Source organism: Mustela putorius, unplaced genomic scaffold (genome assembly GCF_011764305.1).
Source record: "Mustela putorius furo isolate JIRA1106 unplaced genomic scaffold, ASM1176430v1.1 tig00003858_pilon_pilon_pilon, whole genome shotgun sequence".
NCBI classification, from domain to species: domain Eukaryota; kingdom Metazoa; phylum Chordata; class Mammalia; order Carnivora; family Mustelidae; genus Mustela; species Mustela putorius.
In genome coordinates, this window is record NW_025422010.1 from 30,627,305 (window position 1) to 30,652,589 (window position 25,285).

At 37.0% G+C, this 25,285-nt stretch overlaps 1 protein-coding gene across 3 annotated transcripts in view; it reads right to left on the reverse strand.

Moving 5' to 3' along the window:
* Nucleotides 1-1,409: 1,409 nt before the first annotated feature.
* RPRD1A (regulation of nuclear pre-mRNA domain containing 1A) overlaps nucleotides 1,410-25,285 on the reverse strand; it is a 77,150-nt gene continuing 53,274 nt past the window's right edge. For 2 of the 3 annotated variants that reach the window (XM_004752289.3, XM_045065518.1), the window contains exon 7: nucleotides 1,410-4,907. In XM_004752289.3, coding sequence (XP_004752346.1) covers nucleotides 4,758-4,907 — 150 coding nt within the window. In that variant the 3' untranslated portion in view covers nucleotides 1,410-4,757. The remainder of the gene's footprint in view (nucleotides 4,908-25,285) is intronic. The other variant, XM_004752290.3, reaches the window with a different exon arrangement.

Below are 25,285 nucleotides of genomic sequence, written 5' to 3' on the forward strand. Positions count from 1 at the left end.
TTAAAAAAAGAAAAAGAAAAGAAAGAAGCACAGGCTCAGGACTGAACTTGGAGCTGGATCTGAATCCCAGCTTCACCATTTGACCTGTTCAGGGTCACAAAGAATTTACACTATGTCTTAGTTTCCTCTGTGTGGAAGTGGATCATCAGAGTATCTATTGCAAAGACTATATGAAGTGCTTCGAATAGTTCCTGATGGGTACTTAAGTACCACATATGTGTGAACTACATTATTGTTTAGTATAGACTATAACTGATTTGTAGGGCACTATTTCTCAAAGCACATCAAAATAATTTGGGTACCTTGCTTAAAATGCAGACTTTTAGATCCCAAATCTTTTTTTTTTTTTTTTTAAGATTTTATTTATTCATTTGACAGACAGAGATCACAAGTATGCAGAGAGGCAGGCAGAGAGAGAGGAGGAAGCAGGCTCCCTGCCCAGCAGAGAGCCTGATGAGGGGCTCGATCCTAGGACCCTGGGATCATGACCTGAGCCGAAAGCAGAGGCCTTAACCCACTGAGCCACCCAGGTGCCCCAGATCCCAAATCTTCTGAAACAGCATCTTTGGATATAGGTTCCACTGTATAAAACCTGCTACTTCAAAGGGGGAAAACTGGAGTGGGAATGGGAAGCACCTGGATTCAGATAAAGTGACCAGAAGACTTACAGGAATAGAGAACCAGGAGCAGTGGTCAGAGGACATTTCCTCAATTTTTAGACAATAAGAATCACAGAAAATTCTGATTCAGTAGTTAAGTGCACTTTCTGAAAATGTCCCAAGTGAGTCTTCTCAAAGAAGTTTGGCAAATAATGCCCTAGAGGCTCCCACAGATTTTAGTATTCCCCAATTCTGTTTTAAATTCAAGATGCGGTGAAGACCTGTGCTCCTGAAGTGCGAAGTACCAAATGAATCTATTCATGCAAAAGCACTGCGGCATTACTGTATGGTAGGCCACAAAAGAAGAGGTGATCTCATTCTCTCCCCATAAGGAATTTGTTGAAGAATGAGCTACAAAACCCATATCTTATTCTCTCCTTACCTGGAATTACACATTGTGAAGTACATCATGGACTTCAAAGGCCGTCTAGAGTCGTGGTTGTCAACAATGTGGTCCCTCCCTCAACTCAGTGGCATTAGCATCAAACTGTCAAAAATCTAAACTATCAGGCCTTACCCCAGAAGCTCTGGGAGCAGGGCCCAGTGATCAGTAGTTTAATCGCCTTCCAGATAATCCTGATGTTCGCTCAAGTTTGGGAACCACTGGCCAAGCCAAAGGAATCTCCTTTAACAGTTTCTCCACCAAAAAGTCACTGAGTACTTCCAGTACTCTGCTTCCTTCCCAGCCCATTGATTTGTCCCCTCCTACCCCACATTCAATTAACCAGATTCAGAGAAATCATCTACACATTTCAAAAACAACATAAAACTTTATTAAGAACATCTTATATTGTCATCAGATACAGGCAAAGAAAAAGGGGTAAATAAACAGGGAAACTTCATCTTCCCATGTGCTATTGCCACCTCAGAACAGACTCGTGTGCAGATGGCTGGAATTACAGATGGCAACAAATGCTCTGTATAAATAAATTCAGTAACACAATGCTCCCTTTCTATACAGAGAAGAACTGGGTTTACACTTTAAAAAGCTTTGATATAGTGCAACAACTATGAAACAAGACTACATCTTTTAGGAGCTATTTCTTAATAGAATACAAAGCAGTTTTGTAGCTTTATTTTATTTCATATAATACAAATTTTTAGAATGGAAAATTCAGAAAGGGCATTCTAACTTTCCAATTAATTTGTACTTTTGAGTTTTTTCTCAGAGCCAGTTCAATAACTCTACTTTAATTGACGATCTGCTCATCTGCAGTGACAACTGACAACCTAGTTTTGTTCTTTTAATTTTGCAAAATCAAGATAACCAGGTCATCCTAGCTTTTGCTGATTCTGAAGGAATTCTTATAGAAAAACCCTGATTCAGAGTGCTTGTGAGAAGAGGGACCAAAATAGCTGCATCTGGACTGGTTTTCCTAGAGGGGGAGGCTGGCTACTGAGCACAGCTGATTTTCTCAGACTCCCGGGTTCCCCCAGGTGGTTATTTTACTTACTGTAGTGATGGAAGGAGCAGAGGGAACGCCAGGGAAGCTGTTCAAATTGCCACTCCAGACAGCTCTCTGCACTGTTTGTGGAGAAAAGAGTGATGGTATCCATTCAAACCACAGTACCCCTACTGCAAGTGTGGGGACATGCTTTTCTCTCGAGGGGCCAGGCCAAACTGCACTCAAAGATGCATGATTTGCCTCATGTACAAACACAGTGGAGAAAATGCTCATGATTTACAATTTGGTATTACAGTACCCTATCTTACCCCATTTCTTGAGAAAATCTAAGTCTACCTTTTAGAAAGGAAGACGATTTGCTGCTAAGGCTTACCAAGTTAACTATCGTAAGGCTGAAAAGATAACTTCTAAACCAGACCATAGTATTTGTGTTTACAGTTAGTGAATTAACCAACAGCTAAAGGTTTGTGGAGGACTGGTCAAAGGGTGGGACTGGGGGTAGGATTCAGGTTGAGTACTATCACTTATCACAAATCGCATCAAGCTCTTTAAAAAAATAATGCATTTTTATCATAAATATTTAGAACAGATACTGGCATTAAAATCAGTACCTAAGTCAGAAGTCTGTCTTAAATGGTGAAAATATTTCAACAAACTTCTAATAATTCAAATCTTCCCAGGAGTACATAGTTTATAAATTAGTTTTAAATGGAAAAAAAATATATTTTGAATGGGTAAGTCACCATTTTAGCAGATCATAAATAAGATCAAGACGTTGAAAATAAATTAATATACAAGTTTTTGCTTTCACTTTAACAAGATAAACTAACTTACATGGTATACTTTTCTAACAGGTATTAACTAGGTTTTTATAATTGTGCACTGGTTACCCCACTACCCCCATGCTAAATCTTCTTACATATCCTACACCTAGGGACAGAGGTACACAAGACAGACAGACATACACCTCAATGTGTGAGTCTGGCTGCTGCACACCATTTCCTTAGTTAGAGTGATGTTACAAATGCTGGTCAGGATCTATTAGTAATTTGTCAACCACATTACAAGTTAAGTACACTCGTGGTTAAGTGGATTAGGTTCCCAGGTGAGCTTTCTGTGATAGTGTTTACAGGGAACCTAACTACTATTGTTTCTGTGAGAAAATGTGCCCAGAGTCCCAAAGTTGACTAGAAGACTGGAATATAAGCCATATATGTATGGGGACTACTAATATGTGTCTATGTTTTGAAGAGAGGTCAAACGGTTAAAAGCACTGTTTTCAGAACTACTGGGTACTGAAAATAAATATTTGCCTTCTCCTTCACATATAAATTCATTTTAACTATAATTTCTAATATTGAGAACAAAAGAGTGAAGCCATTCAGACTAGTGAGACATAATTGGCTTGTGGGATTTAACAGATGTTTTATTAACTACCTAGCTTGAATCTGCTTACAAGGAAAAGAAAAATGTCTAATATGTAATGAATGAAAATAATGTTTATCCTAAGTCATTATTGAGTACAAATCCACAGCTTAACAATGTGATTTAAAAAGAAAGCAGGAGAGCATGCAACTGCTCTAACACACAGGGTTAGAAATAAAAGGTAAAAGTACATTTGTTTTGGTAATTCTAAATATACAAATATAGCATTTGCCAGATCTACCCTGTAGTGTAGCACTGCTTAATTTCCAAATATACAGTCATTCAAAAACTTTAAGGAAACATTAAAAATGTTCCAGGTTACTTTACTGAACTTCAAGGAATATTGTGTTGAGAGTTTAGAGCTAAAAATACTATTGTTTTAAAAGTTAAATGGCTAAGCAAATAATAAAAGTATCATTATTTTATTTCTTTTAAACCCCTAGATGGCTTTATGTTAAAGGGATTCATTATGTTAAAAGGAGACTGATTTGAAAATAGCAATCAGTTCCAGAATCAAAGTTGTCCTCTTGGTAGAAGGTCAAATTTTACAACACTTCCAAAGCATTTCCATATTAATCTATTCAAATAATTCTAAACAGTTTGATCGAGGGGGTCCCTATTTAACATTCCTTTTATTCTACACTGGCAGCTGGAATGGAACCCCTACAGGACTACTGTGGAAAAGTCCTCTAAGCTTTAATCTGACCCTTACTTTAGTGTTAAATTACTGACCTCTAGGGAATAAGGAATCAAAGGTATTAAGAGGCACAGAACTGATATTTTGGTCAGGGAGAAGGGTAAAGATTAAGTTGGAACATTTAGTCACTTCTACAATCAAGTCCTAACTATACCATAATAAAATCTCTACCAACTCTTGATTACTTCTCACCCTTTAGGAATTACATACTTTACAGTGATTACATACTGAAGAAAATAAAGAAAAATATTTGAAAATACACGAAGAAATAGAAACATGGAATTTCTCACAAGGCCCTGGATCAAAAAAATTTACAAAAAGATCTTTTGAAAATAATCACTATTTGTGAGCTTATTAATACACAGAGATCATCACTTTGTTTAAACTAAGTCATATTAACTTACCAATAAAATAGTAAACAAACCAACATTTTAAACAATTTTATAAATTACTTGTCACTTCTTTTGTTAGTCATTCTCTCAACCATATACAAAAATAATGCTACAGGACTGTCCACCTAACCTGTCTCCATTTCTTGCAAAGTCCTGGGCCTTGGAAAGAGACTGGTCATCAATCTTCACTGTAGATATCCCCGGCAAAGGGCAGGTGCATGTGGCTTCCAGTGACATTGGGCAATCGGGATAAGTCTGGCAGGCTCTGGATCCGGGACCTGAGTTCTTTGCGCACCAGGGAAACTCTGGCTAACTTGCGCTTGTATTCCTGTAACATCAAACCACTTTCATTAGCATTCCTGGAGTTGAGAGAAGAACAATCTAGTTAATACTCTGCATAAAATCTGGTATTACACTCAGTTAATGCTGAATAAGAAAGGATGATTACAATGTTAGCATTAGGATCAAAGGAGGGACTTTGGAAATATACTGCTAGGTAAACTATTTTTACGAAAAACCACAATCTTTATCTTTTCTTTTTTTTGAGAGTATGAGAGCACAAGCAGGAAGGGGAAAGGGCAGAGGGAGAAAGAACCTTAGGTTCTATGCCCAGCATGGAGCCCAACTCGGGGCTTGATCTCACAACCCTGAGATCATTATCTGAGCTGAAATCAAGAGTCAGATGCTAAATTGACTGAGCCACCCACAATCTTAAACAGTTGTCACACATCTGTGAAAAGAAAACTACCATATTAATAAACTTACCCTCAACATATAAGATTTTAGGGCACCTTTGAGCTTGGATAAGAAAAATCACATATCTGTTTTCACAAACCTAAATGAACATTATTTTCTATTGTGAATGTTGGCAACAAACCACAGGAGTATTATCAGTACCTTTGAGTTTGTCTCCAACAGAAATGAGTGGCTACAATGTTATATTACATGTTCTTAAAGCTATCTTGAATACTGTTTATTTATTTACTTATTTGCCAGACAGCGAGAAAGAGAGAGAGAGAGAGAGAACATGCCTGGGGTGGTGGCAGGCAGAGGGAGAAGAAGACTCCTGCTGAGCAAGCAACCCAATGAGGGACTTGATCCCAGAATCCTGGGATCATGACCTGAGCCAAATGCAAATGCCTAACTGAACCACCCAGACGTCTTAATATTGTTTAAATTTATCATGACTTTGAAATTATGGTAGTTATTAGACCAACTAAATGTTATTTAATGTCTCAGTAAAGAAGCATATTTTATTATACAAATTTCATTATATCAACAACTGTATTTTATATATAATTGGTTTCCTTTGTAATGCTATGTCTTTTACTTTCCACATTAAAATACGGAACTTGAGGGGCGCCTGGGTGGCTCATTGGTTAAAGCCTCTGCCTTCGGCTCAGGTCATGATCCCAGTCCTGGGATGGAGCATCACATCGGGCTCTCTGCTCAGCAGGGAGCCTGCCTCCTCCTCCCCTCTCTTTCTGCCTGCCTCTCTGTCTACTTGTGGTCTGTCAAATAAATAAAAATCTAAAAAAAAAAAAATAATAAATTTTAAAAAAAAAAACCTGAAATTTAGAAGGGGTCCAAAGCTTCACCAGACCACCAAAGGATTCCAATGGCCCAAAAAAAGGTTAGGAAAGCCTGCCAACAGTGGCCCAAAGACTCAGAGACTGGAAACCAATCAAAATCATATTTGGCTCAGAGGGAAACAGCCCATTCTCTACACTGGGAATCTCCTTTTAACTGCAGTTGCCAGACTTCCACATGGAAAGGGAGAATCCTTCTATGCTTCATCACCTAGTGGAGGTGAGATGTGAAAGAGGGAATCTAGAAAATGGGTATTCTTCCTTCTAGAAAAGATGAGAACTTTCTCCCTCCTTCTAACCAATAACCAAGGCTGACCTCATAAACAAGATAGAAAAACTTACTGAGATAAGCTTTCATTTTGGGCAGAAGGCTTATCCACAAAAAGCCATTAACTTTAGTGTTTCTCAACTCTGTACATAAGAATCAGCTAAGAGGGGCACCTGGGTGGCTCAGTGAGTTAAAGCCTCTGCCTTCGGCTCAGATCCTGGTCTCAGGGTCCTGGAATCGAGTCCTTCATTGGGCTCTCGGCTTGGCAGGGAGCCTGCTTCCCCTACCACCCCACTCTGCCTGTCTCTCTGCCTACTTGTGATCTTTGTCAAATAAGTAAATAAAATCTTTTTAAAAATTCAGCTAAGAAATTTTTGAATAAACAGATTTTTCAAGAGTACTTCAGTCCTACTACATATCAATTAAATGAGAATAATCTATGGAAGTGGGTCCAGAGTTAATGAATTTTGTAGAAGTTCCCAAAAGAATGCTAATACAGAGTTCTGAGCCACTTCTTTAGTTCTACCTACATGAAATCAACTTGTGAGGTTTCTTTGCATGACTGAGCCTCCTCCTTTAAAGAATAACCACATGTGAGGAAAGGGATTTTTAAGAATTACTAAAACTCAGCTGCTCTAAGGGAATGGGGGAGAGGAGAATTCTGAAGCACAGGGAACTGGGCACAGTAGCTGGCAAAGCAGGCAAGGCTGGAAAAGTTCAAGGACAGCTTTGGGTACAGAAGAGAGATTTCAATTCTTGCCATGTCTACATGTCCCTGCATCTCTAATTTATCATGAAGATCAAGATGGAGTAAAAGAGAAATCTAGAATCTCAAGGCATGATTTTCCCCTACCCCTATCCCCTTCACCAGTGATACACATTGGAACACCAAGTAAGTTTCAGCATAGTACCTCAGAGTGGCACACAAAAGATTACCACCAGAATATTGCACATTCTAGATGCATACTTCTCAGTAGGATCTCATTACACATGTCACATTTAGCACATTTCTTTCTCAAAACACACTGGTATGGGGCAAACACTACTCTCCATTTGTCCCACTGTTCTTCGCTGAATCATTTTTTTTTTTTTTTTTAATTTAAAACATTTTTTTTAAAGATTTTATTTATTTATTTGTAAGAGAGAGAGAGAGAGCAAGCACAGGCAGACAGAGTGGAAGGCAGAGTCAGAGGGAGAAGCAGGCTCCCTGCGGAGCAAGGAGCCCGATGTGGGACTCGATCCCAGGATGCTGGGATCATGACCTGAGCCGAAGGCAGCTGCTTAACCAACTGAGCCGCATAAAGCACTCTGGGGTCAGCATGATATATTGAGATGCTGTTCAAACATATTTATAAGCAATTATTCTCTGCTAAAGAATATGTTTTGAGAAATGTCTTATGTACCTTTAGTGGTTATTATTGCTCACCCTAATTTCTAGTTTCTAGCATCCTCATAGGTTGTTCTTCAATAAAAATTTGATTCAAATGATACTGGCAACTAAAAGCCTTCAGCTAATTGGTATCTATTGCAAACAAAAAATTGGCAAATATGAAAGTATAAAAATATAAAAAGCTGCCATTTATTGAATGTCCATTACATGCTACGCATTAAAATAGAACTCATTTAATTCTCTCAATAATCTCATGAGAAGAGTTATTATCTTTCATACACATGTGAAGTCACACTTTTCCCAAAGAGAAAGAAAAGTATGTAGTAGTCAAAAGCTTTTTCTACTGTCATAGGCAGGATCTCCTACCCAGAAGATTTAACGACCTGTGGCAAGCTGTGTGATGTGAGCCCAAAGAAGAAGGTGGATGAAACCTGGTATCTATCTGATAACATGACCCAGGCCATAGCCCTGAAAGTCTTAAATTACCCAACTAGGTGGTCTAGAAAGAGGCTACAAGATTCCACAGGTTGGTTTCGTACAGCCACAATGCTTACAAGAGGATGTATTACTTTGATTTGATGTACAATAATAGTACTTCTCTCAGATCAAAATCATCGCAGCACCATGAATGTAACCTCACAGCACTTTTACAGAAATGCTATCACAGCAGTCCCTGATATATGGCAAGTATAAATTTATTAATGGAGATACAACATTTAAAAAATGAACAAAGAAATGAGGTCTCCTGCCTCCACAAAGCTAACATTTCAGGAGGAAGGAGACGAAAAACATATAAATATTATTTCAGATATGAATACAGTAAAGAAAATAAAGTTGGGCCAAAGGAGAGTTAGAAGGATCCATGTAGGGGAGAGTTAAAGAGGGGATTAAAGATTCAAACTGTTGTTTCAGAACCACTGACCTAGAGGAGACTGACTTCCATGACAGCCTGAGGAGTTCAACTGACCCACCTCCTGGTGAAAACAGTTTCTAAAAACCATACTAGCCCTTTAAAGCTTCTGGAAATGATCCTAAAGACAAAGAACCTATGAAGAAATATCTGTTCCAGAAAAATACATTTGGTATGTGAACCAAGATGTTCCCTCCCTGCCTACTCACAGTTAAGCAAGGCAGACTCCCACTACCAAGAACACAAGAATCACTCCCTGGCAGCTCCCAGAGGGCTTTCTTCCTGAGAGGGGCAAGGCATCAGCATTTGTGATGCTGCCCCTAGTTACCTGCTGCTAAGGCTGCCTCAGGATAGTGTAGTTAAGGGCCCAGGGGCTCTTCACTCTTTGCCTCTGTTGGTGAAACAGAGACTCTGTTTGGATGTGGCAAGCCAAGAATACTGGGACACTGACAACCCCTGCACCCCATTTGGGAGGTGATGCTCTAATCAGAAAGGGAAAGCTGAGATGAAAACAGGCTGCTACACCCCTCCTCACTCTTACTAAGAGCTGAACGCCTACAGCAGAGGTAACACTCAAACAAAGGTTTACCGTTGTCCCCATCCCTAGTTACAGACCCCTGACACAAAAGATTTTTGCCTGACAGAAGCAGGCAGTAAAACCGATAGAACATAAACTTGTCAATTTTAGTTACAACCACAAGGCAAGGAGAAGTTCAGGCCTAAGGGTACTGTCAAGAACAGTGGAAGCTATGGTGAAAGGCAATTAGGAGATTGTTAATAGGAACTAAATTGTAGGCCAACTAATTTGCAGGAGAGAAATAGGGAAGAAGACAGCTAGAAGGTGACTTTCTGATGTTAGAACAAATATCTAACACTGACCCCAGAAAGAAAATCAGTATTCTCAAAGAGTGCACTCCATGCTCACTGCAACATTATTCACAGCAGCCAAGATATGGAAACAACTACGTTTCTGTCAACAGATGAAGGGATAAAGATGATAGGGTGCATACACATATAAAGGAATATTATTCAACTGTAAGAAAAAAGATAATTCTAGCATTTGCAAGTGGATAAACCTAGAGGATATTATGCTAAGTGAAACCAGAGAAAGATGAATACTATATAATCTCATTTACATGTGGAATCTTAAAAAAAAAAAAAAAAAAAAAAAAGGAAAAGGTGAACTCAATAGAAACAGCAGAATGGTAGTTACCAAAACCTGAGATGTCAGGGGGGAGATGGGGAGATGCTGGTCAAAGGGTACCAGCCTTCAGTTTTAAGATGAATAAGCTCTGGAGATCTAAGCTACAGCATTTTGACTATATTTAATAATACTGTGTTGTGTACTTGATATTTGCTGAAAGGAGACCTAAGTGTTCTCATCACACACACAAAACTATGTGACGTGATGGATGTGTTAATTACACTGAGTGTGGTGAAAACTTCAACAAAGTAGATATATATCAAATCATCACACTGTACAGTTTAAATATATACAATTTTATCTGTCCATTTTACTTCAAAGCTGGTAAAAACAAATCTCTTCTTATTCTATTAGTAAACCAACATTGCCCCTCAAACCCCCCAAAACTCCACAAAAACTCCTAGGCATGAAAGAGAAAACAAAAATTATGGGTCCAGTGGCACACATGTACTGTATCAGGGTAAGTAAACCTGAGAAGTCAGTCAATAGGTAAAGCCATGGGCACCTGCGTGGCTCAGTGGGTTAAAGCCTCTGCCTTTGGCTCAGGTCATGATCCCAAGGTCCTGGGATTGAGCGCCGCACATGGGCTCTCTGCTCAGCAGAGAGCCTGCCCACCCCCACCCACGCCCCCCACCCTGGCTTCTCTGCCTACTTGTGATCTGTCTGTCAAATAAATAAATAAAATCTTAAAAAAAAAATAGGTAAAGCCAATACTGTTTTTTTTTAAATCCCTTTCATAATCCTCTCATTCTTTTCTTTTTTTTTTTTTTAAAGATTTTATTTATTTATTTGACAGAGAGAAATCACAAGTAGATGGAGAGGCAGGCAGAGAGAGAGAGAGGGAAGCAGGCTCTCTGCTGAGCAGAGAGCCCGATGCGGGACTCGATCCCAGGACTCTGAGATCATGACCTGAGCTGAAGGCAGTGGCTTAACCCACTGAGCCACCCAGGTGCCCCTTTCTCATTCTTTTCTAACTAAACCTGCATTTTGCAAAAACAGCTTTCAAAAAATTTATTTTGTGTTTAAATTTTTTTCCTAAATGAATTTTTAATTGTTTCAGCTTCAAAGAAAGGGAAGAACTTGAATTTTAAAATTTAAGATAAAAAATTCCTCCAGAACAAAACCATTAAGAAATCAAGCCCCTTCCCTTAGCAATAAATATGAAGCTGACATATACTGCTTTTACTGCAAACGTATAGTTCTGTTTATCCTGCCAGTATGAAAAACTTTTGATGCAAATCAAAACCACAAAGATCACACTTCACACCTACAATTATGGCTATAATAAAAAAAAGACAAGGGGCGCCTGGGTGACTCAGCTGGTTAAACATCTTGATTTTGGCTCAGGTCATGATCTCAGGGTCGTGAGATCAAGCCCCCATATCGGGCTCTTTCCCTCTCTCACACCCAACCCCCACTCCCATGTGCACGCTCATTCTTTCTCTCAAATAAGTAAGTGAAAAAAAAAAAAAAAAAAGACAGACTGAAACAAGTGCTGCAAATGTGGAGAAACGGGAACCCTTACACACACTGCTGATGAAAATGTAAAGTGGTCTGTAATTCCTGAAAAGACCATACAGAGTTACCACATAACCCATCCATTCAACTCCTAGGAATATACAAAAGAGAAATGAAAATGTATGGCCACACAAAAATTTTAACATGAATGTTCACAGTAATTCATTATAGCCAAAAAGGAGGAAAAACAAATCCAAATGTCTCTCAACTGATGAACAGAGAAACAAAATATGATATACTTCTACCATGTAATATTACTTGGCCAGAAAAAGAAATAAAGTACTGATATATGCTACAACATGAAAGACCCTTGAAAACATGCTAAGTTAAAGAAGCTAGCTAAATAGACTATATACTGTATGGTTCCGTTTATATGAAATCTCCAGAAGAGCCAAATTTATAGAGCAAAGCTTAGGGCTTGGGGTGGATTGAAGTGGAAATGGTTATGAGGTTTCCTTTAGAGTGGATAAAAATGATCTAAAATTAAAGATCGTAGTGATGGCTGCAAAATCCTGTAAATATATTTAAAAACTGTACACTGTAGGAGTGCCTGGTTGACTCAGTCGGTAGAGCATGTGACTCCTCTGATTTGCAGGTTATAAGTGGGAACTCTCTGTTGGGTGTAGAGATTACTTAAAAATAAATTCTTAAAAAAAAAAAAAAACCAACAAAACCCTGTACATTGTCACATGGTATGTGAATTAAATCTCAATAAAAATATTAAAGGAAAGGGAAAAAAAGGCTTTGTGAGTTAGTCTAAGAATCTTAGTGCCACAAATATATATATATATATATATTTTTAAAGATTTTACTTATTTGAAAGAGAAAGAGATCATGCTCAAGAGGAGGAACAGAGGGAGACAGACAGAGTCTGTGCTGAAAGCGGAGCTCAATGTCGGGCTTGCTCTCATGACCAGAGCTGAAATCAAGAGTCAGATGTTTAACCAACTGAGCCACCAAGGCACCCCCAAATAGTATTGTTTTTAATGGGAAATGAATTCCAAGTTCTGCTACTTTACTAAGAAATTCACTTTAAAAAAAAAATTTCAAGGATAAGAGTGAACCTGTGTTATTCTAGGTGCAATAAATACCAAGCTCATACAATATAAATACTGTCCACCAAATTCCAACCTGACTTCTTGGAAAGCCTAATCTGTTACTGCAAATATTATATAAAAACCAGTGATGAACATGAATGATAGTCAAAAGGGTCAAACAAAAGCAATGCCATAGAAAATAAACATTGTTTATAATAACTACTCTCATGAGGCCCTATAGCTCAGGGATTAGAGCACTGGTCTTGTATAATAACTACTCTCTATACATCACCTGTACCTTACAACACCTACTAATTTACATACCAACATTACAGATGACAGTATTCTGACTTGAGATTCTAGCTCACTGCATATTTCATTTTTTCAAAAAATTCATCATTCTGTTATTTGATATTGAATTCAAAGGTCTCAACTGATCTACTCCATACTTCAGTTCAACGTTTCTTGAGTATCTACTATAGAAGGTACCAGACGCTACGTTAGGAACACCAAGATGAATCATAATCCTCACCTAGAAGAATATACAATTTAATGGGCATGCAAAAAATGAATATTACAATAAATTATGATGTATTCCATTAGATGCAAAAACCACTTTCTGTGACACACCAGAAATGGAGGATGGAGCACCCTGCCACACTACATAGACCAGGGAAGGTTTTCAGAATTGAGGAAATGTGAGTAGAACATAATAGGACATGGGAACAGCAAGACAGCAGGGCAGTGAGAATGAAGGGCACGCTATGTGCCAATTCACTACCACCACAGAGCATGGTGCAACATGAAGAAATTAATTTCATTAGCAAATACAGCCACATTTAAGAGGACAAACCTGAGGAAGAATCCTAATTAGGAGTTTACTGCAAATGTCTAGGAAAGACAGACTAGGGCCTGAACCAAGCCAGAAGTAGAAGAGCACGTCACAAACTACACTGTACGTCAAGCAGCAATGCACTTTTTTTTTTTTTTAAGATTTTATTTATTTATTTGTTAGAGTGTGAGAGAGAGCACAGGCAGGCAGAGTGGCAGGCAGAGGCAGAAGAAAGCAGGCTCTCCGTGGAGCGAGGAGCCCGACATGGGACTTGATCCCAAGACACTGGGGTCATGACCTGAGTCAAAGGCAGCCGCTTAACTGACTGAGCCACCCAGGCATCCCAGCAATGCACTTTATAAACTACACTGTGTGCATGCAATACCTTAATTCAAAAGACAAAAACAATTTGTAGTAAGAAAAATTAGCAAGACTGGTTATAGTTCTCATGTGAAGAATGATGAGATTTCAAGCTTGATGAGTAGTTGGATGGAGATGCTATGATCTGAGATAGCAAAGACAGGTAGAAAATCGTTCAATATTCAGTATGTGAAGTGTGTTACCCTTGGGACTTCTATTAGAAGGCACTTGGAAATGTGGTTCTAGCATTCTGGAAGTAAGATTTGGGCTTCAGAGGCAGCAAATAAAAACCTATCTATAAACCATGAGACATGCAGGAGCCCATTAGGCCTTTATGAGTACATATATAGAAATGTTTCTGAGCCACCTTACACCCATTTTGCTTCTCCCTTCCCCCACTCTATCTTCTGTATATCTGTCATCACACAAGATACTGTCAATCTTTGCTTTTTGTGGTTTCAGAAAAAAATTAAATGTATATTGACCTGATTTACTGAATCCACATGATTCTATGATTCTAATATACACCAAAACACGGCATGTCCCCTCCCATTCCTGGTAAGAATCACACAAGAAATAGAAGTAGGCTAATGACAGAAGGCAGAAATGTTCCTAGTATTAAAAAGGACTAAAAAAAAAAAAAAAAAAAAAAAAGGCAGTGAAAATTAATCAGGAAGCCTACATGTGGAAAGGTTTGAACTTTTTTCCTTAGGAAATTACTAATTTTCCCAACTATTTTGGGACTATGTTCTAGTACTAATTTGGTACTATGACTATCCAACCCTCAGAAGAACTATATATACCATTCACATCCACTATGTGAAGAACCCAGCAATCATCCTTAACCAATGCAGTAACTGCTCTCCAAGTTCTTATGAGAGAATTCAATATAAAGAGGTATAATTTGAGGTTTCAAAAAGGTCCATTTAAAGCATTTCATAATTGCAAAATTTAATGGATTCTCACTCCTAAAGTATGGCTGTACCTGGTGACTTATTTCCAAAGAGAAGAGTATGAAAAGGGGAATAAATCAACTAACTTTACAGTGGAGAACCCAGACAAACCATGCCTCAACAAAGTGATCTACGGCACATCAACACTGATAGGTGATTTGATAGTTAAGTACCTTGACAAAATGTGATGAAAATGGCACTTGACCTCTGCGTCTTCCTCCTTCCTTCCTTCATTCCAGTCTAATTTTGAGAAAAACATCAGACAAATCCCAACTGAGGGACATGTCATGAAATTCCCGAGCAATATTCCCCAAAACTATCAAGATCATCAAACACAAGGAGAGTCAAAAAAAAGTGTCACAGCCAAGAGTCCAAGGAGACATGACAAATAAATGTAATATGATAACCCAGATGGGATCCCTGGACAGAAAAAGGATATTAGGTAAAATTTTTAAAAATCTGAATAAAGTGTGGAATTTAGTTAATAAAAATTGGTTCACTAATTATGACAAACATACTAACATAACATACTAACATAAAATATTAACAGGGGAAACTGGATATGAAGTATAACTAGAACTCTCTGTACTGTCTTCATAGCTTTTCTGTGAACTTAAAATCGTCTAAGATAAAAAGTTTATTTAAAAAAATCTAATGGACAAAATAAACATTTTCCCAGGTTACTGAAGCCCCTTTGCCTACATTCTTACCTTAATCTTCACAAAAGATTAAAAGACAGGGATCACTATCCCTGTTTTACAGATGAGAAAACAGATGTAGGAAACTCAGCATAAACTGCTCAAGTCAGAAATGCCTGACACCCGCCACACAACACATTTTATTTAATAACATTCATCAAAATTAATAATAAATAGATCTTCATTATTCTCAACAAATGCTACAACAACCACCACTCAGAAAGATGATACAATAAAAAACTATTCAAGATCTTTTGTAGAATACCATTTATATTAAATTATCTAAATTCTGATGCAGATTTGTTATGAATATTGCAGGACGATCTGCAACTTCGGCCTCCAAATAACACAGTAAAGCAACACACAACATTTACTAACAAATAACGAGGGATTCTGTAGTATTAAACCTGCTCTGAACACAAAATTTTTCTGTAGCCAAAAATGATACAAATTTCTCTTCAGAAGCTTTTGTCCAAATTATTTTTACCTGCCCCGGATCTGCATCCAATTTCTATCTATCCTATAAGGGCCAGCTTAAATCTCAAGCCCTCCAACCGAACTTTCTCAGATTACTTCCTCCACACTGAACTTTCACTACTACCTGATCACTCAACAACATCCTGCTCTGACATGCTACTGACTATTCACATACTACACATATAGGGTATACTAGAAAGTTGATGAACACTGAGAACACCAATAATAACAAAACAATTCTAGTCATTTGAATAGCTAAAACCCTTACACATAGAGTTACATTTCTTAAGAAATGCAACATTCATAAGAAAATACAGATATTTTCATTAATGGTTCAGCTACAACCTTTTATATTTTTAAGATTTATTTATTTGGGGGGGGGAGGGCAGAGGGAGAGAAAATCCTTAAGCAGATTCCCCACTGAACGGCAGAGCCTGACAAGGGCTGGCCTGATGCAGGCTGATCTCACAACGTTGTGATCATGACCGGAGCCAAAATCAACAGTCAGCCACTCAATTAACTGAGCCACCCAGGCACCCCAAAAATTATTTTTGAAAAGAGGATCTAAATCAAGTGAAAAATTTACCTGAGTGCTTTTCTACTAGGAACAAATGATATTTAAATTAACTAGAGAACCAACTTTGCATCTTTTCCTTCTACAAATTCTTTTGTCTTAACCACCTATTTAGCCAAAAGCTATTTACAGTATTTTAAATGAGACACATCATAAATCCATAAATGCTTTTTATATTTTTATTTTATCTTTTTTTTAAAAGATTTTATTTATTTATTTGACCAGAGAGAGATCACAAGTAGACAGAGAGGCAGGCAGAGAGAGAGAGATACACACATGTGTCTCCATCCCAAAGGCCAAAAGCTTTTTATTACCATGTACTTCAGCCTTAATGCATTAGGTGTGATGTCATGTGTGGACTGAAAGTGGGTTAGAGCTAGCTTGAATTCTGAACTACCTTTTGAAAACCCTTTCTTTACAACTGAGTATGTATTGTCTAATCTTCTCCATGTTAGAAAACCTTTAAGACCAGACACTACCACAGAAACTTTTTCTACTTTAGCCTCACACTAACTTCCTGAGCCACTACTTAGTTACTTCTGAACTTAAATACTATTACACTCTTATCTAGTCTTCACATCCATAATTAGGGTGAAACACACTTTGTGTCCAGCAGAGCACTGGATATGAACAGGTCTCTAGTCAATACTTCTGGGCATGAAGTCAGAAGATTTGGGTGTGAGTACTGCCTCCTCAGTGTAATACCCATGTGACTCTAGGCAATGATTCCATGAGATTATCTAAGCCTCAGGTGTTTTCTTTATAAAACAGGGAGACCTATTTTATAGGGAGGTGGGGATTAAATAAATTAATGTACAAGTTTCCAAATAATTAAGTACTATATAACTTGTGATTACCATTCTGGGATGGTACCAAAACCATCTTGCACTAAGAAGAGCTAAGAAAATCAATGCCCCCAAATTGGAGTTCTTCCTCATTTTAGGGCTGACCCAGATACTGTTTTTCTAAAATTCCAGTTGCTTTAAATGTTTTATTTCTGAATTTAAATATTTATATTTAAACATAAGTAGCATCTGTTTTCCTGCAGATATTACTAATAATTCGACTCTTAGGCCATACTTGACAGTGACTTCTTAAAAAAGCCTTAAGAGAAGAATTTCAAGTGCATCCACATGTGGTCATTAAAAACTGGGTAACAACTGCAAGCATCAGGCCTGACATGTTACAGCCCCTTTCTCCCTATCCGCTGAGAGCTGCTGTAGCAGGAGGAATGCATCAAGCAGGAAGCCCAATATGGATTCTACTTAGCAAGCTGTGCAGGATTTGCAGGATGCAAATCTGAGCATAGCCCAGGCTTCAGAATGCTCTGAAAACAAAGCTTTGAGAAGTCACTCTCACTTTTCATTTGTGAAATCAATCCTCATGGTCCTTTCCAAGAACAATGTGATGGGACTGGGTAACACCCAATAAAAATATATATTAGGATTTTTTTTTTCAGCAAGGGAAAGAGGGAACATCTGAGCATGATGGTTAAAGACGTCACCCAACAGTATTTCTTAACGATAGATGTAGTGGTGTAGTATTTCCATGACACCTTGTTTCCAAAGTATTTCCAAAGGCGCTTGATTAAGTTCTATTTAAAATTCACATTTTATCATTCTCACCAGTCTTTATTGTAACTAAATATTTGGTAATTAAAATAAGTAAATTCTTGGGTCAGAAAAGAATAAATTAGTGTTGAGGGTAGAGTTAGTTATCCTCATGCAAAACAGTACTGAGACATAATTTTTATATTCTAGAACCAATCTTTACAATCTTGGCTCTTTTTATTTGTGCTCTTGCAGATACCTAAATAGTTTTGTTCTTTGACGTGTATTTCACTTGCCTTCCTTAAAATGTTAACATAACACATCTTTCTTAAGCCTCTGTCTTCAATATAACTATAAGCTTTGATTATCTCTCAGGATTCACTATACTTGACTTCATTTTGGTTACCCTGTTGTTGAGGCTCTTTGCTAGGATAGACAGGAAATATTGATTAAGTATTGATCAAGACTAAAAAAAAAAAATTGTACAGGGTTTTGTTAGTTTTTACCAAGACCAAAAAATTCCATGTTAGAGACTTTCTGAGACTGGGAGTAGCTAAGTGTATTGCCATCTCCAGGAAAAAGATGGGATGGCAGATAAAGTTATTTAGTGGTTTGCTCTGTCCTCTGTAAGTACCCAAATTTCACTTGGGATCTAATCCTGCTTTTGATAACCTTTAAAAAAATATAAATGCAGTTATCAAATCCTTTATTTCCTTTCAGATCACATTCCTGACAAAGCCATTTTTCCTTGATTATGTACCTAAGTTTTACCATTTAATGGAAAATACTTCAGTGTAAATAATCTCTAACAAACCTCTGAAGGCTTACCCTCATTCTCTAGGTAAGTTTTCTAAAAGCAGATTTTATTTTAAAAACATCCCCGAAATAAGTAATTCCTCCCTGTTAATAAGTTATAAATCTATACTGCAAAGGTTCATTAGCCTTCTAAATTGTTAACAAGTGAAAAAAAGACGGTTTCCTCAGGGACTATTTTTTTCTGCAAGGAATCCAATCACCTGGTTATAAACTGGGTTTTGGGAAATCAATGCTAACTTGTAATAAGGGTAGATACTGTTAAAAATAAGCTTTCTACATTTCTAGATGTAATCCAGCATATTGTGATCTTAACTAAAATTTTGATGTGCTTACTAAATGCCAGCCATTGTTCTAAGTGGTCCATTTAATCTTCACAGGTAGAAACTATTATTATCCATGCATTACATATAATGAAACTAAAGCACAATTAACCACTGATTAAGGAACTTCTCCCCAAATCAAGAGATTAAGGAGCAAAAAGGAATTCAAACCTAGACAGTCTGGGTTCAGAGTCCTCATGCTTAATCATTATGCTTTCACATCTTGAAATTATTAATAGGATGGGTATTCTGAAGAAGTACGTTATCCAAATAAAAGTTACTTTACATCAAATACAGGATCACCACAGTGTCAGGACCAAGTGCTGGCTGTAAAACATAATCCTACAAATTGTGACTTTTATTAGGTAGTCTAATTCTGCCATTTAAACATCTCTGGACTTCCCAGTACTGGAGTTTTCCTTTTCTCATGAATAATAGCATATGGGCCTTAACGCTAATTTTTTTTAAACACAGAAAGGACCAATAATAGTAAAAGCAATAACAGAGAAGACACAAGGGAAATGACATAAGAAAGGGAGCTAGTAAACTTAGGAGTGATGACCAATATTCCAGAAAAGCAGAACCTACTAATAATTATCAGTTTTGATTTTGGTGGGGAAGAGGTTGTCCAGGAGCTAAAAGCATGTAAACTAATTCTGTTTATTTAATAACTTAAAAATCAAGTTGGGTGGAGTAATATAAGTCAGTGAGCTATAACTATCAAGTCAATTTTTCCTTCTATTTCTACAGATATTTAAATGACGAAGTAGACTTAATTACACTATTTCAGCCTCACTCCCCCAGTATGTATTATCTAGTCACTAAAGAATCACACTATCTCAGGGTCATAAAGGTGAGCTATGTAACAAACTGGGTGTCTTATGAAACACTGTTACACTCTGACTTTCTAACAGGCAAACCAAAAGTCAGAGATTCTGAGCTGTTTGGGAGCAAAAAGTTTCTTGGCTACATTCCCCCTCCAACCCTTAATATGTTCATGTTCGGAGCAAAGCTCCAAGAGCAAAATATGATTTATAACGCTCCTCAAAACCACTGAATACATCCTATCCATCTCCCAGGGCTAATAGTTTATAAATAAAATACGAACAGTAAACCAACAATCCGCTTATCCTGGTCATTCAACCTCTTCTTCATCACTTCAAACAGCAAACTCATTACTTTATCCTTCACTTTTGAAGAACAGTTTCACTGGATATAAAATTCTAGGTTGGTGAAGTTTTTCTTTCAACACTTTTCATCCCTCTTCCCTTCCTGCTCAAGTGATTCTGCTGAGAAACCTGCTGTAATTCTTGTCCTATAAAGAGTTCTTCCTTGCCCCTCCTGTTTCTTCCAAGGTTTTGTCTTTGGCTTTCTGCAGTTTGAAAAAGGCATGCCTAAGTGTAGACTGTAGGGGTTTTTTGGTATCCTGCCTAGTATCTGTCCTTGGAATTTCCTAGATCAGTGGTTTGATGTCAGTCATTAACTTTGAAAATTCTTGGTCATTACTTCAAATATTTCTTCTGCTTCAATTGTTTTCCTTGTGTTCCAAGTACATGTGAAATCTTTCCAAATTACCCCACAATTTTTCAATGTTCTATATTGGATTTCTTCCCCCTTATTTTTTTTTTTTTTTTTTTTGGATTTCAGTTTGGAATTTTCTATTGACCTATTATCAAATTCACCGATACTTTCCTCAGCAGTGTCCAGTCTATTGAGATGACCATAAAAGGCACTCATCACTTGTGTTTTTTTATTTCTAGCATGGTATCTACTTTTCCATTAGAATTATTAACACATTAACCAGTCAAATTCTTTGTCTGATAGTTCCAAAAGTTGTGTCCTACATGAATCTGTTTGGTCTCTTCAGGCTGCTTCTTGACTTCTGGCATGCTCTGTAATTTTTTCAAAAGCTGAACATGATTATCATTTAACAGGAACTGAAGTAAACACGTCTTTATTATGAGGTTTTACCTTCTTTTGACCAGGAGATGGGCTGTGTTTGCTGTAGATACAGATGGCAGAGGCTGAAACTCAGTACTTTATATTAAACAGTCCTTTATATTAGTGAATTCTAACTAGCAGAATGGTTTTGTCACCTGTAATATATTCAGTAGTCCTAGCTGTACTCTCTTATCTAAACCCAACTCCCCTTATAGTTTTCTATCTTCTGATAGTTTCATGTGGAGATAGCACATAAATTATGCCTGTCCCCAAGTCTGATCTTCGATATCCCCATTTCCTTCAGGTGTCCTTCAAAGTACTGTTTCTAATTCCTATGTCATCTTGGCCCCTGCCTCTGAATACATTGCAGTTAATTCCTTTTGCTAATGTGGAATCCAGAGTTGAGTAAGAAACCCATCAGTGACTGAACAAGCATCCAATGAAACCAAATGTACCTGCCATAATTTGAATGCGTAAGTGTATCTTAACACTGTTTAAGCCAGCTATGTCATCACCATGTTAACTGTTCCATGACTGGTGCTTCCTCTCATGAAGTGAGGCCAAGCTGGGTCCTGACACTGTGAGCTCAGGAAGAACTGACTGGAAGTTTTTAAGCAGAGAAAGCAATGCAAGATTTCCAGAGACCCCATTCAATTTGCACTGGTTATGGAACAATGGTCATCAAACTGTGAACTATTATTAGTCTCAGAGGTAACCCTAAACTGCAGTTGTAAGCAAATCTATGTACATGTTGGATTTTTCAAAGCTTCTGGCAACTCAAAAAAAGGTTAAGAATGTCCATATTCTTCTAGTACTCTATAATCTGATTTTCATGAACACTTTTTAAAAAATTAAAACACCCTAAACACACTTACAGTCCTGCAAGTCAAATGATATCTACCATCTCATTAGGAATTAGAATACAAAACTGTAGCAATATTACTGTATGTTACTGTGTTATTATGTAGCATAATGTTAAGTCTAGCATCTAATAGGTCACCAAACTCATCAAGTTTACAGATAATGAACTGCCTCACTATCTGTGCCTTTTGGTATGTAAACTGTTTTAAAAAGTATAGTTAAAAAATAAAACATAATGTTTACTAATGCTAAAAACCTCCCAAGAATATTATTTCATATTGGATCAGATGACTGGGATCTTAGAAAGATTCCAAGAAGAACAGGCTTTGCTCTGAAGCAATTAACTTTCTCCATAAACTGATCTAAACACGACCAGATTTAAGAGATGCTTTACAAAGAATTCTTGCTTTAGGAAGCTAAGTCTGACAGCATTCTATGAGATGGTTAGTATAAATGATTCACAGTACTCCATATATTTTTAATTGACTTAACTATGTAAGAGGTTTACATTTTACTTAAATCCGATATATGCAATATTAAAATTATCAAGACTTAAGTTCTATTTTTAACACAAATCTTACTTCCAAAGCAAGGAGTGGATAAATTAGATGGCATAGTAACCAGTAATATCGCTCCCCTAATAAATTACAATGGGATACTGAAGGAATTGGACTTAGGCAATAACTTTTTATTAAACCAATAACTTAAATATTCTTGATAGTACTTATCTCTCCACAATTTTGTCAGACACCTAGTTCTTTAAATAAGTCCGAGAAGTATAACTTATTTAACCCAATGTGGATAAATGGTCTTTGTTTTTTCCATTAAATTTCCTCTCCTATCTGAAATGAAGGAAACAAACAAACAAATAAATAAATGCTGACCAGCAGCTGTAAGTGTTAAGTTTAGAAAAGAAGTTGCACATACATTTTCTTAAAAAAATCAAAGTGAATATACACAACTACTTAAAAACAAGAGTGGAACAAAATACATCAAAATGTTAATAATTGTTTTCAATGGTTGATGTAAACTTTCTGTATTTCTTTCTCTGTATTTTCCAGATTTTTTTTTTCTTTTAAGTGGGCTCCATACCCAACGTGGGGCTTTAACTCACAACCCTAAATGCTACCAACTGAGCCGGCCAGGTGCCCCTATTTTCCAGATTTTCTATCATAAACATGTATTGTTTTTATGATGGCAGAGTGTTTTTGGGGAAAAAGGCAAGGGTAAAGTTTTAAATTCTACATATTGCTTTTATAAGTTGAATTAAGCTCAAGTACTTAGAAGTTCCCAAGCATGAGATTAGGAATAGGGGGAAAAGAACACTGAATTTTAGAACTTGAATAGATCTTATTAATCATTCGATTTGACATCTACATTTTAAAGATGAGAAAAGAACAAGCTTGGTATTATACAATTTTAAGTTCAGAGAGTAAGTTCCAGAACCCATAACTCTTAAGTTCTTAGTTCATTATTCTAAGACCATACTCTACACCCACTGAAGACTAAGATATCCTAATAGAATATAAATTTGTACATACAGTATGGCTATTAACTATTTTTTAAAAAATTTATAACTCCTTACAAGGATGTTTTCAATTTATGATTTTTATAAGATAAAAGGAAATATATCAAAATGTCATCAGGAGCTAAGTGGCTTTAAAGTATTCAGTTTAATGGGTTTTTCAAATTTCTTTGTAATATATTAACACTTCTGGGCTTCGGTGTTCCCAGTCATAAAACATGTTTAACAAAAGTTATCTACTTTACAGAATTCCAGATAAAATAGAATCAATACTTACAACAGTACCTTGGCACAGAATAAAAGCTATTAGTTATTTTATGATAAAATTTTCAATTTTAAATCATCTCTCTCCTATAGTGAAGTTTAAGTGCAACCGTAGGGTTTCAGGTTAGATAAAAAGACACTGGTAATTTTTCACTCACAGAATTCATGGAAACATCCTTTATCCACTATTGGCAGATTCATTCAAGAGGCTGAATAATTCTGAGTAAATAAAATAAGCTAATAGGACATCAAAAGCAGAGCTTTTTGATGAATAAATGTGGGTGGGTGGGTTTTTTTTTTTTTGTTTTTTTTTTTTGCTGTACAAAGTTCAAGTCAAAGGTACTGATGCTCCCTGATTAGTCAGAAAGGGACTGCAGAGTGTAATCTAGCATGCAGAGCCCTAACAAGGTAGAACTCGAACTCACTAGCCCCGGTCATCCAGATGGTTCACTCCTCCATGTAGATAACTTTTTTTTTTCCCCAAGATTTTGAGAGAGAGAGAAAGAACGAGCACATGCATGCGCACTTGAACAGGGGAGGCAGAGAAAGAGGGGAAAAGGGGCTCTCCACTGAGCAGGGAGTCTTCATCCAGCCCAGTACCCTGAGATCATGACCTGAACCGAAGTCAGAGGCTTAAAAGACCCACGTTCCCCCAGATGATAACTTCTAAGTAGCGAGTTAAAGGAAAAAGGGTCACCTGGTATGCACTGTACAAGGTGTTGGATGGGAACACAACACTAAATTCTGGTAGGCATAAAGCAAGCTGTACTGTTTGTTCCTATCTTACTTCTTCGTCCCAGTTTTCCTTCTGTCCATTTTTTTTCTCTTTTGCTTTTGTTCCCTTGCCTCATCCTGCTAAAGGAAACTCTTTAACAGTGTTATCATTTACAGATGTACTGTGAAATTTTCAGTTCTGCATTACTTACAGGGCATCTCCAACTTTCACACAAAATACACTTTGCTTGAAATGCACGTATACTGGTATGCCTAATGTACAGTATGTATATATACAATATACAGATAATTCTAAACAGCTTTGACACCAAACTCAAGTTTCACACTATAGTTAGCAAACAAGTCAAAGCTATCCCATAAGGATGCTACAGTCATTTTGTACAGCAGTCTGGAAACTTATGTGGGTACTAAGACATGCTAATGGTGGCAAATATTTAGGTCCACTTAGATAATCCCAGGACATCAACTGGTTGGCTAAATGTTCCACATTAAAGGAAAATGAGAACAGAATTTTGTAATTCTGAAATGGGATTCAGCATTAAAAAAAACAAAACAAAACAAAACAAAACAACAAAACCCAAAAACCAATGGTCCAAACTCAAAGGGAATTTCATGAATCCAAAGAGGAGGTATATTGCTTTACATTTCATGAAAGGATGAGAAGATGGCAAATTGTTACATATCTTTTGCTTTTTGATTGAAGGAAAGCTGATAGCACAATGGTCAAAATCAACATTGCAGTTCTAGTTCAAAGCCCTAAAAACTAAAATTTTTCCTTTCAACTTGAAGATTAGATCTTCCTGACTAAATGTTACTCCTATTTAGGAATGATATATTATTTAAAATTGCATTGTCTTTTTAATAGTTAGGTCCTTACTAATTTA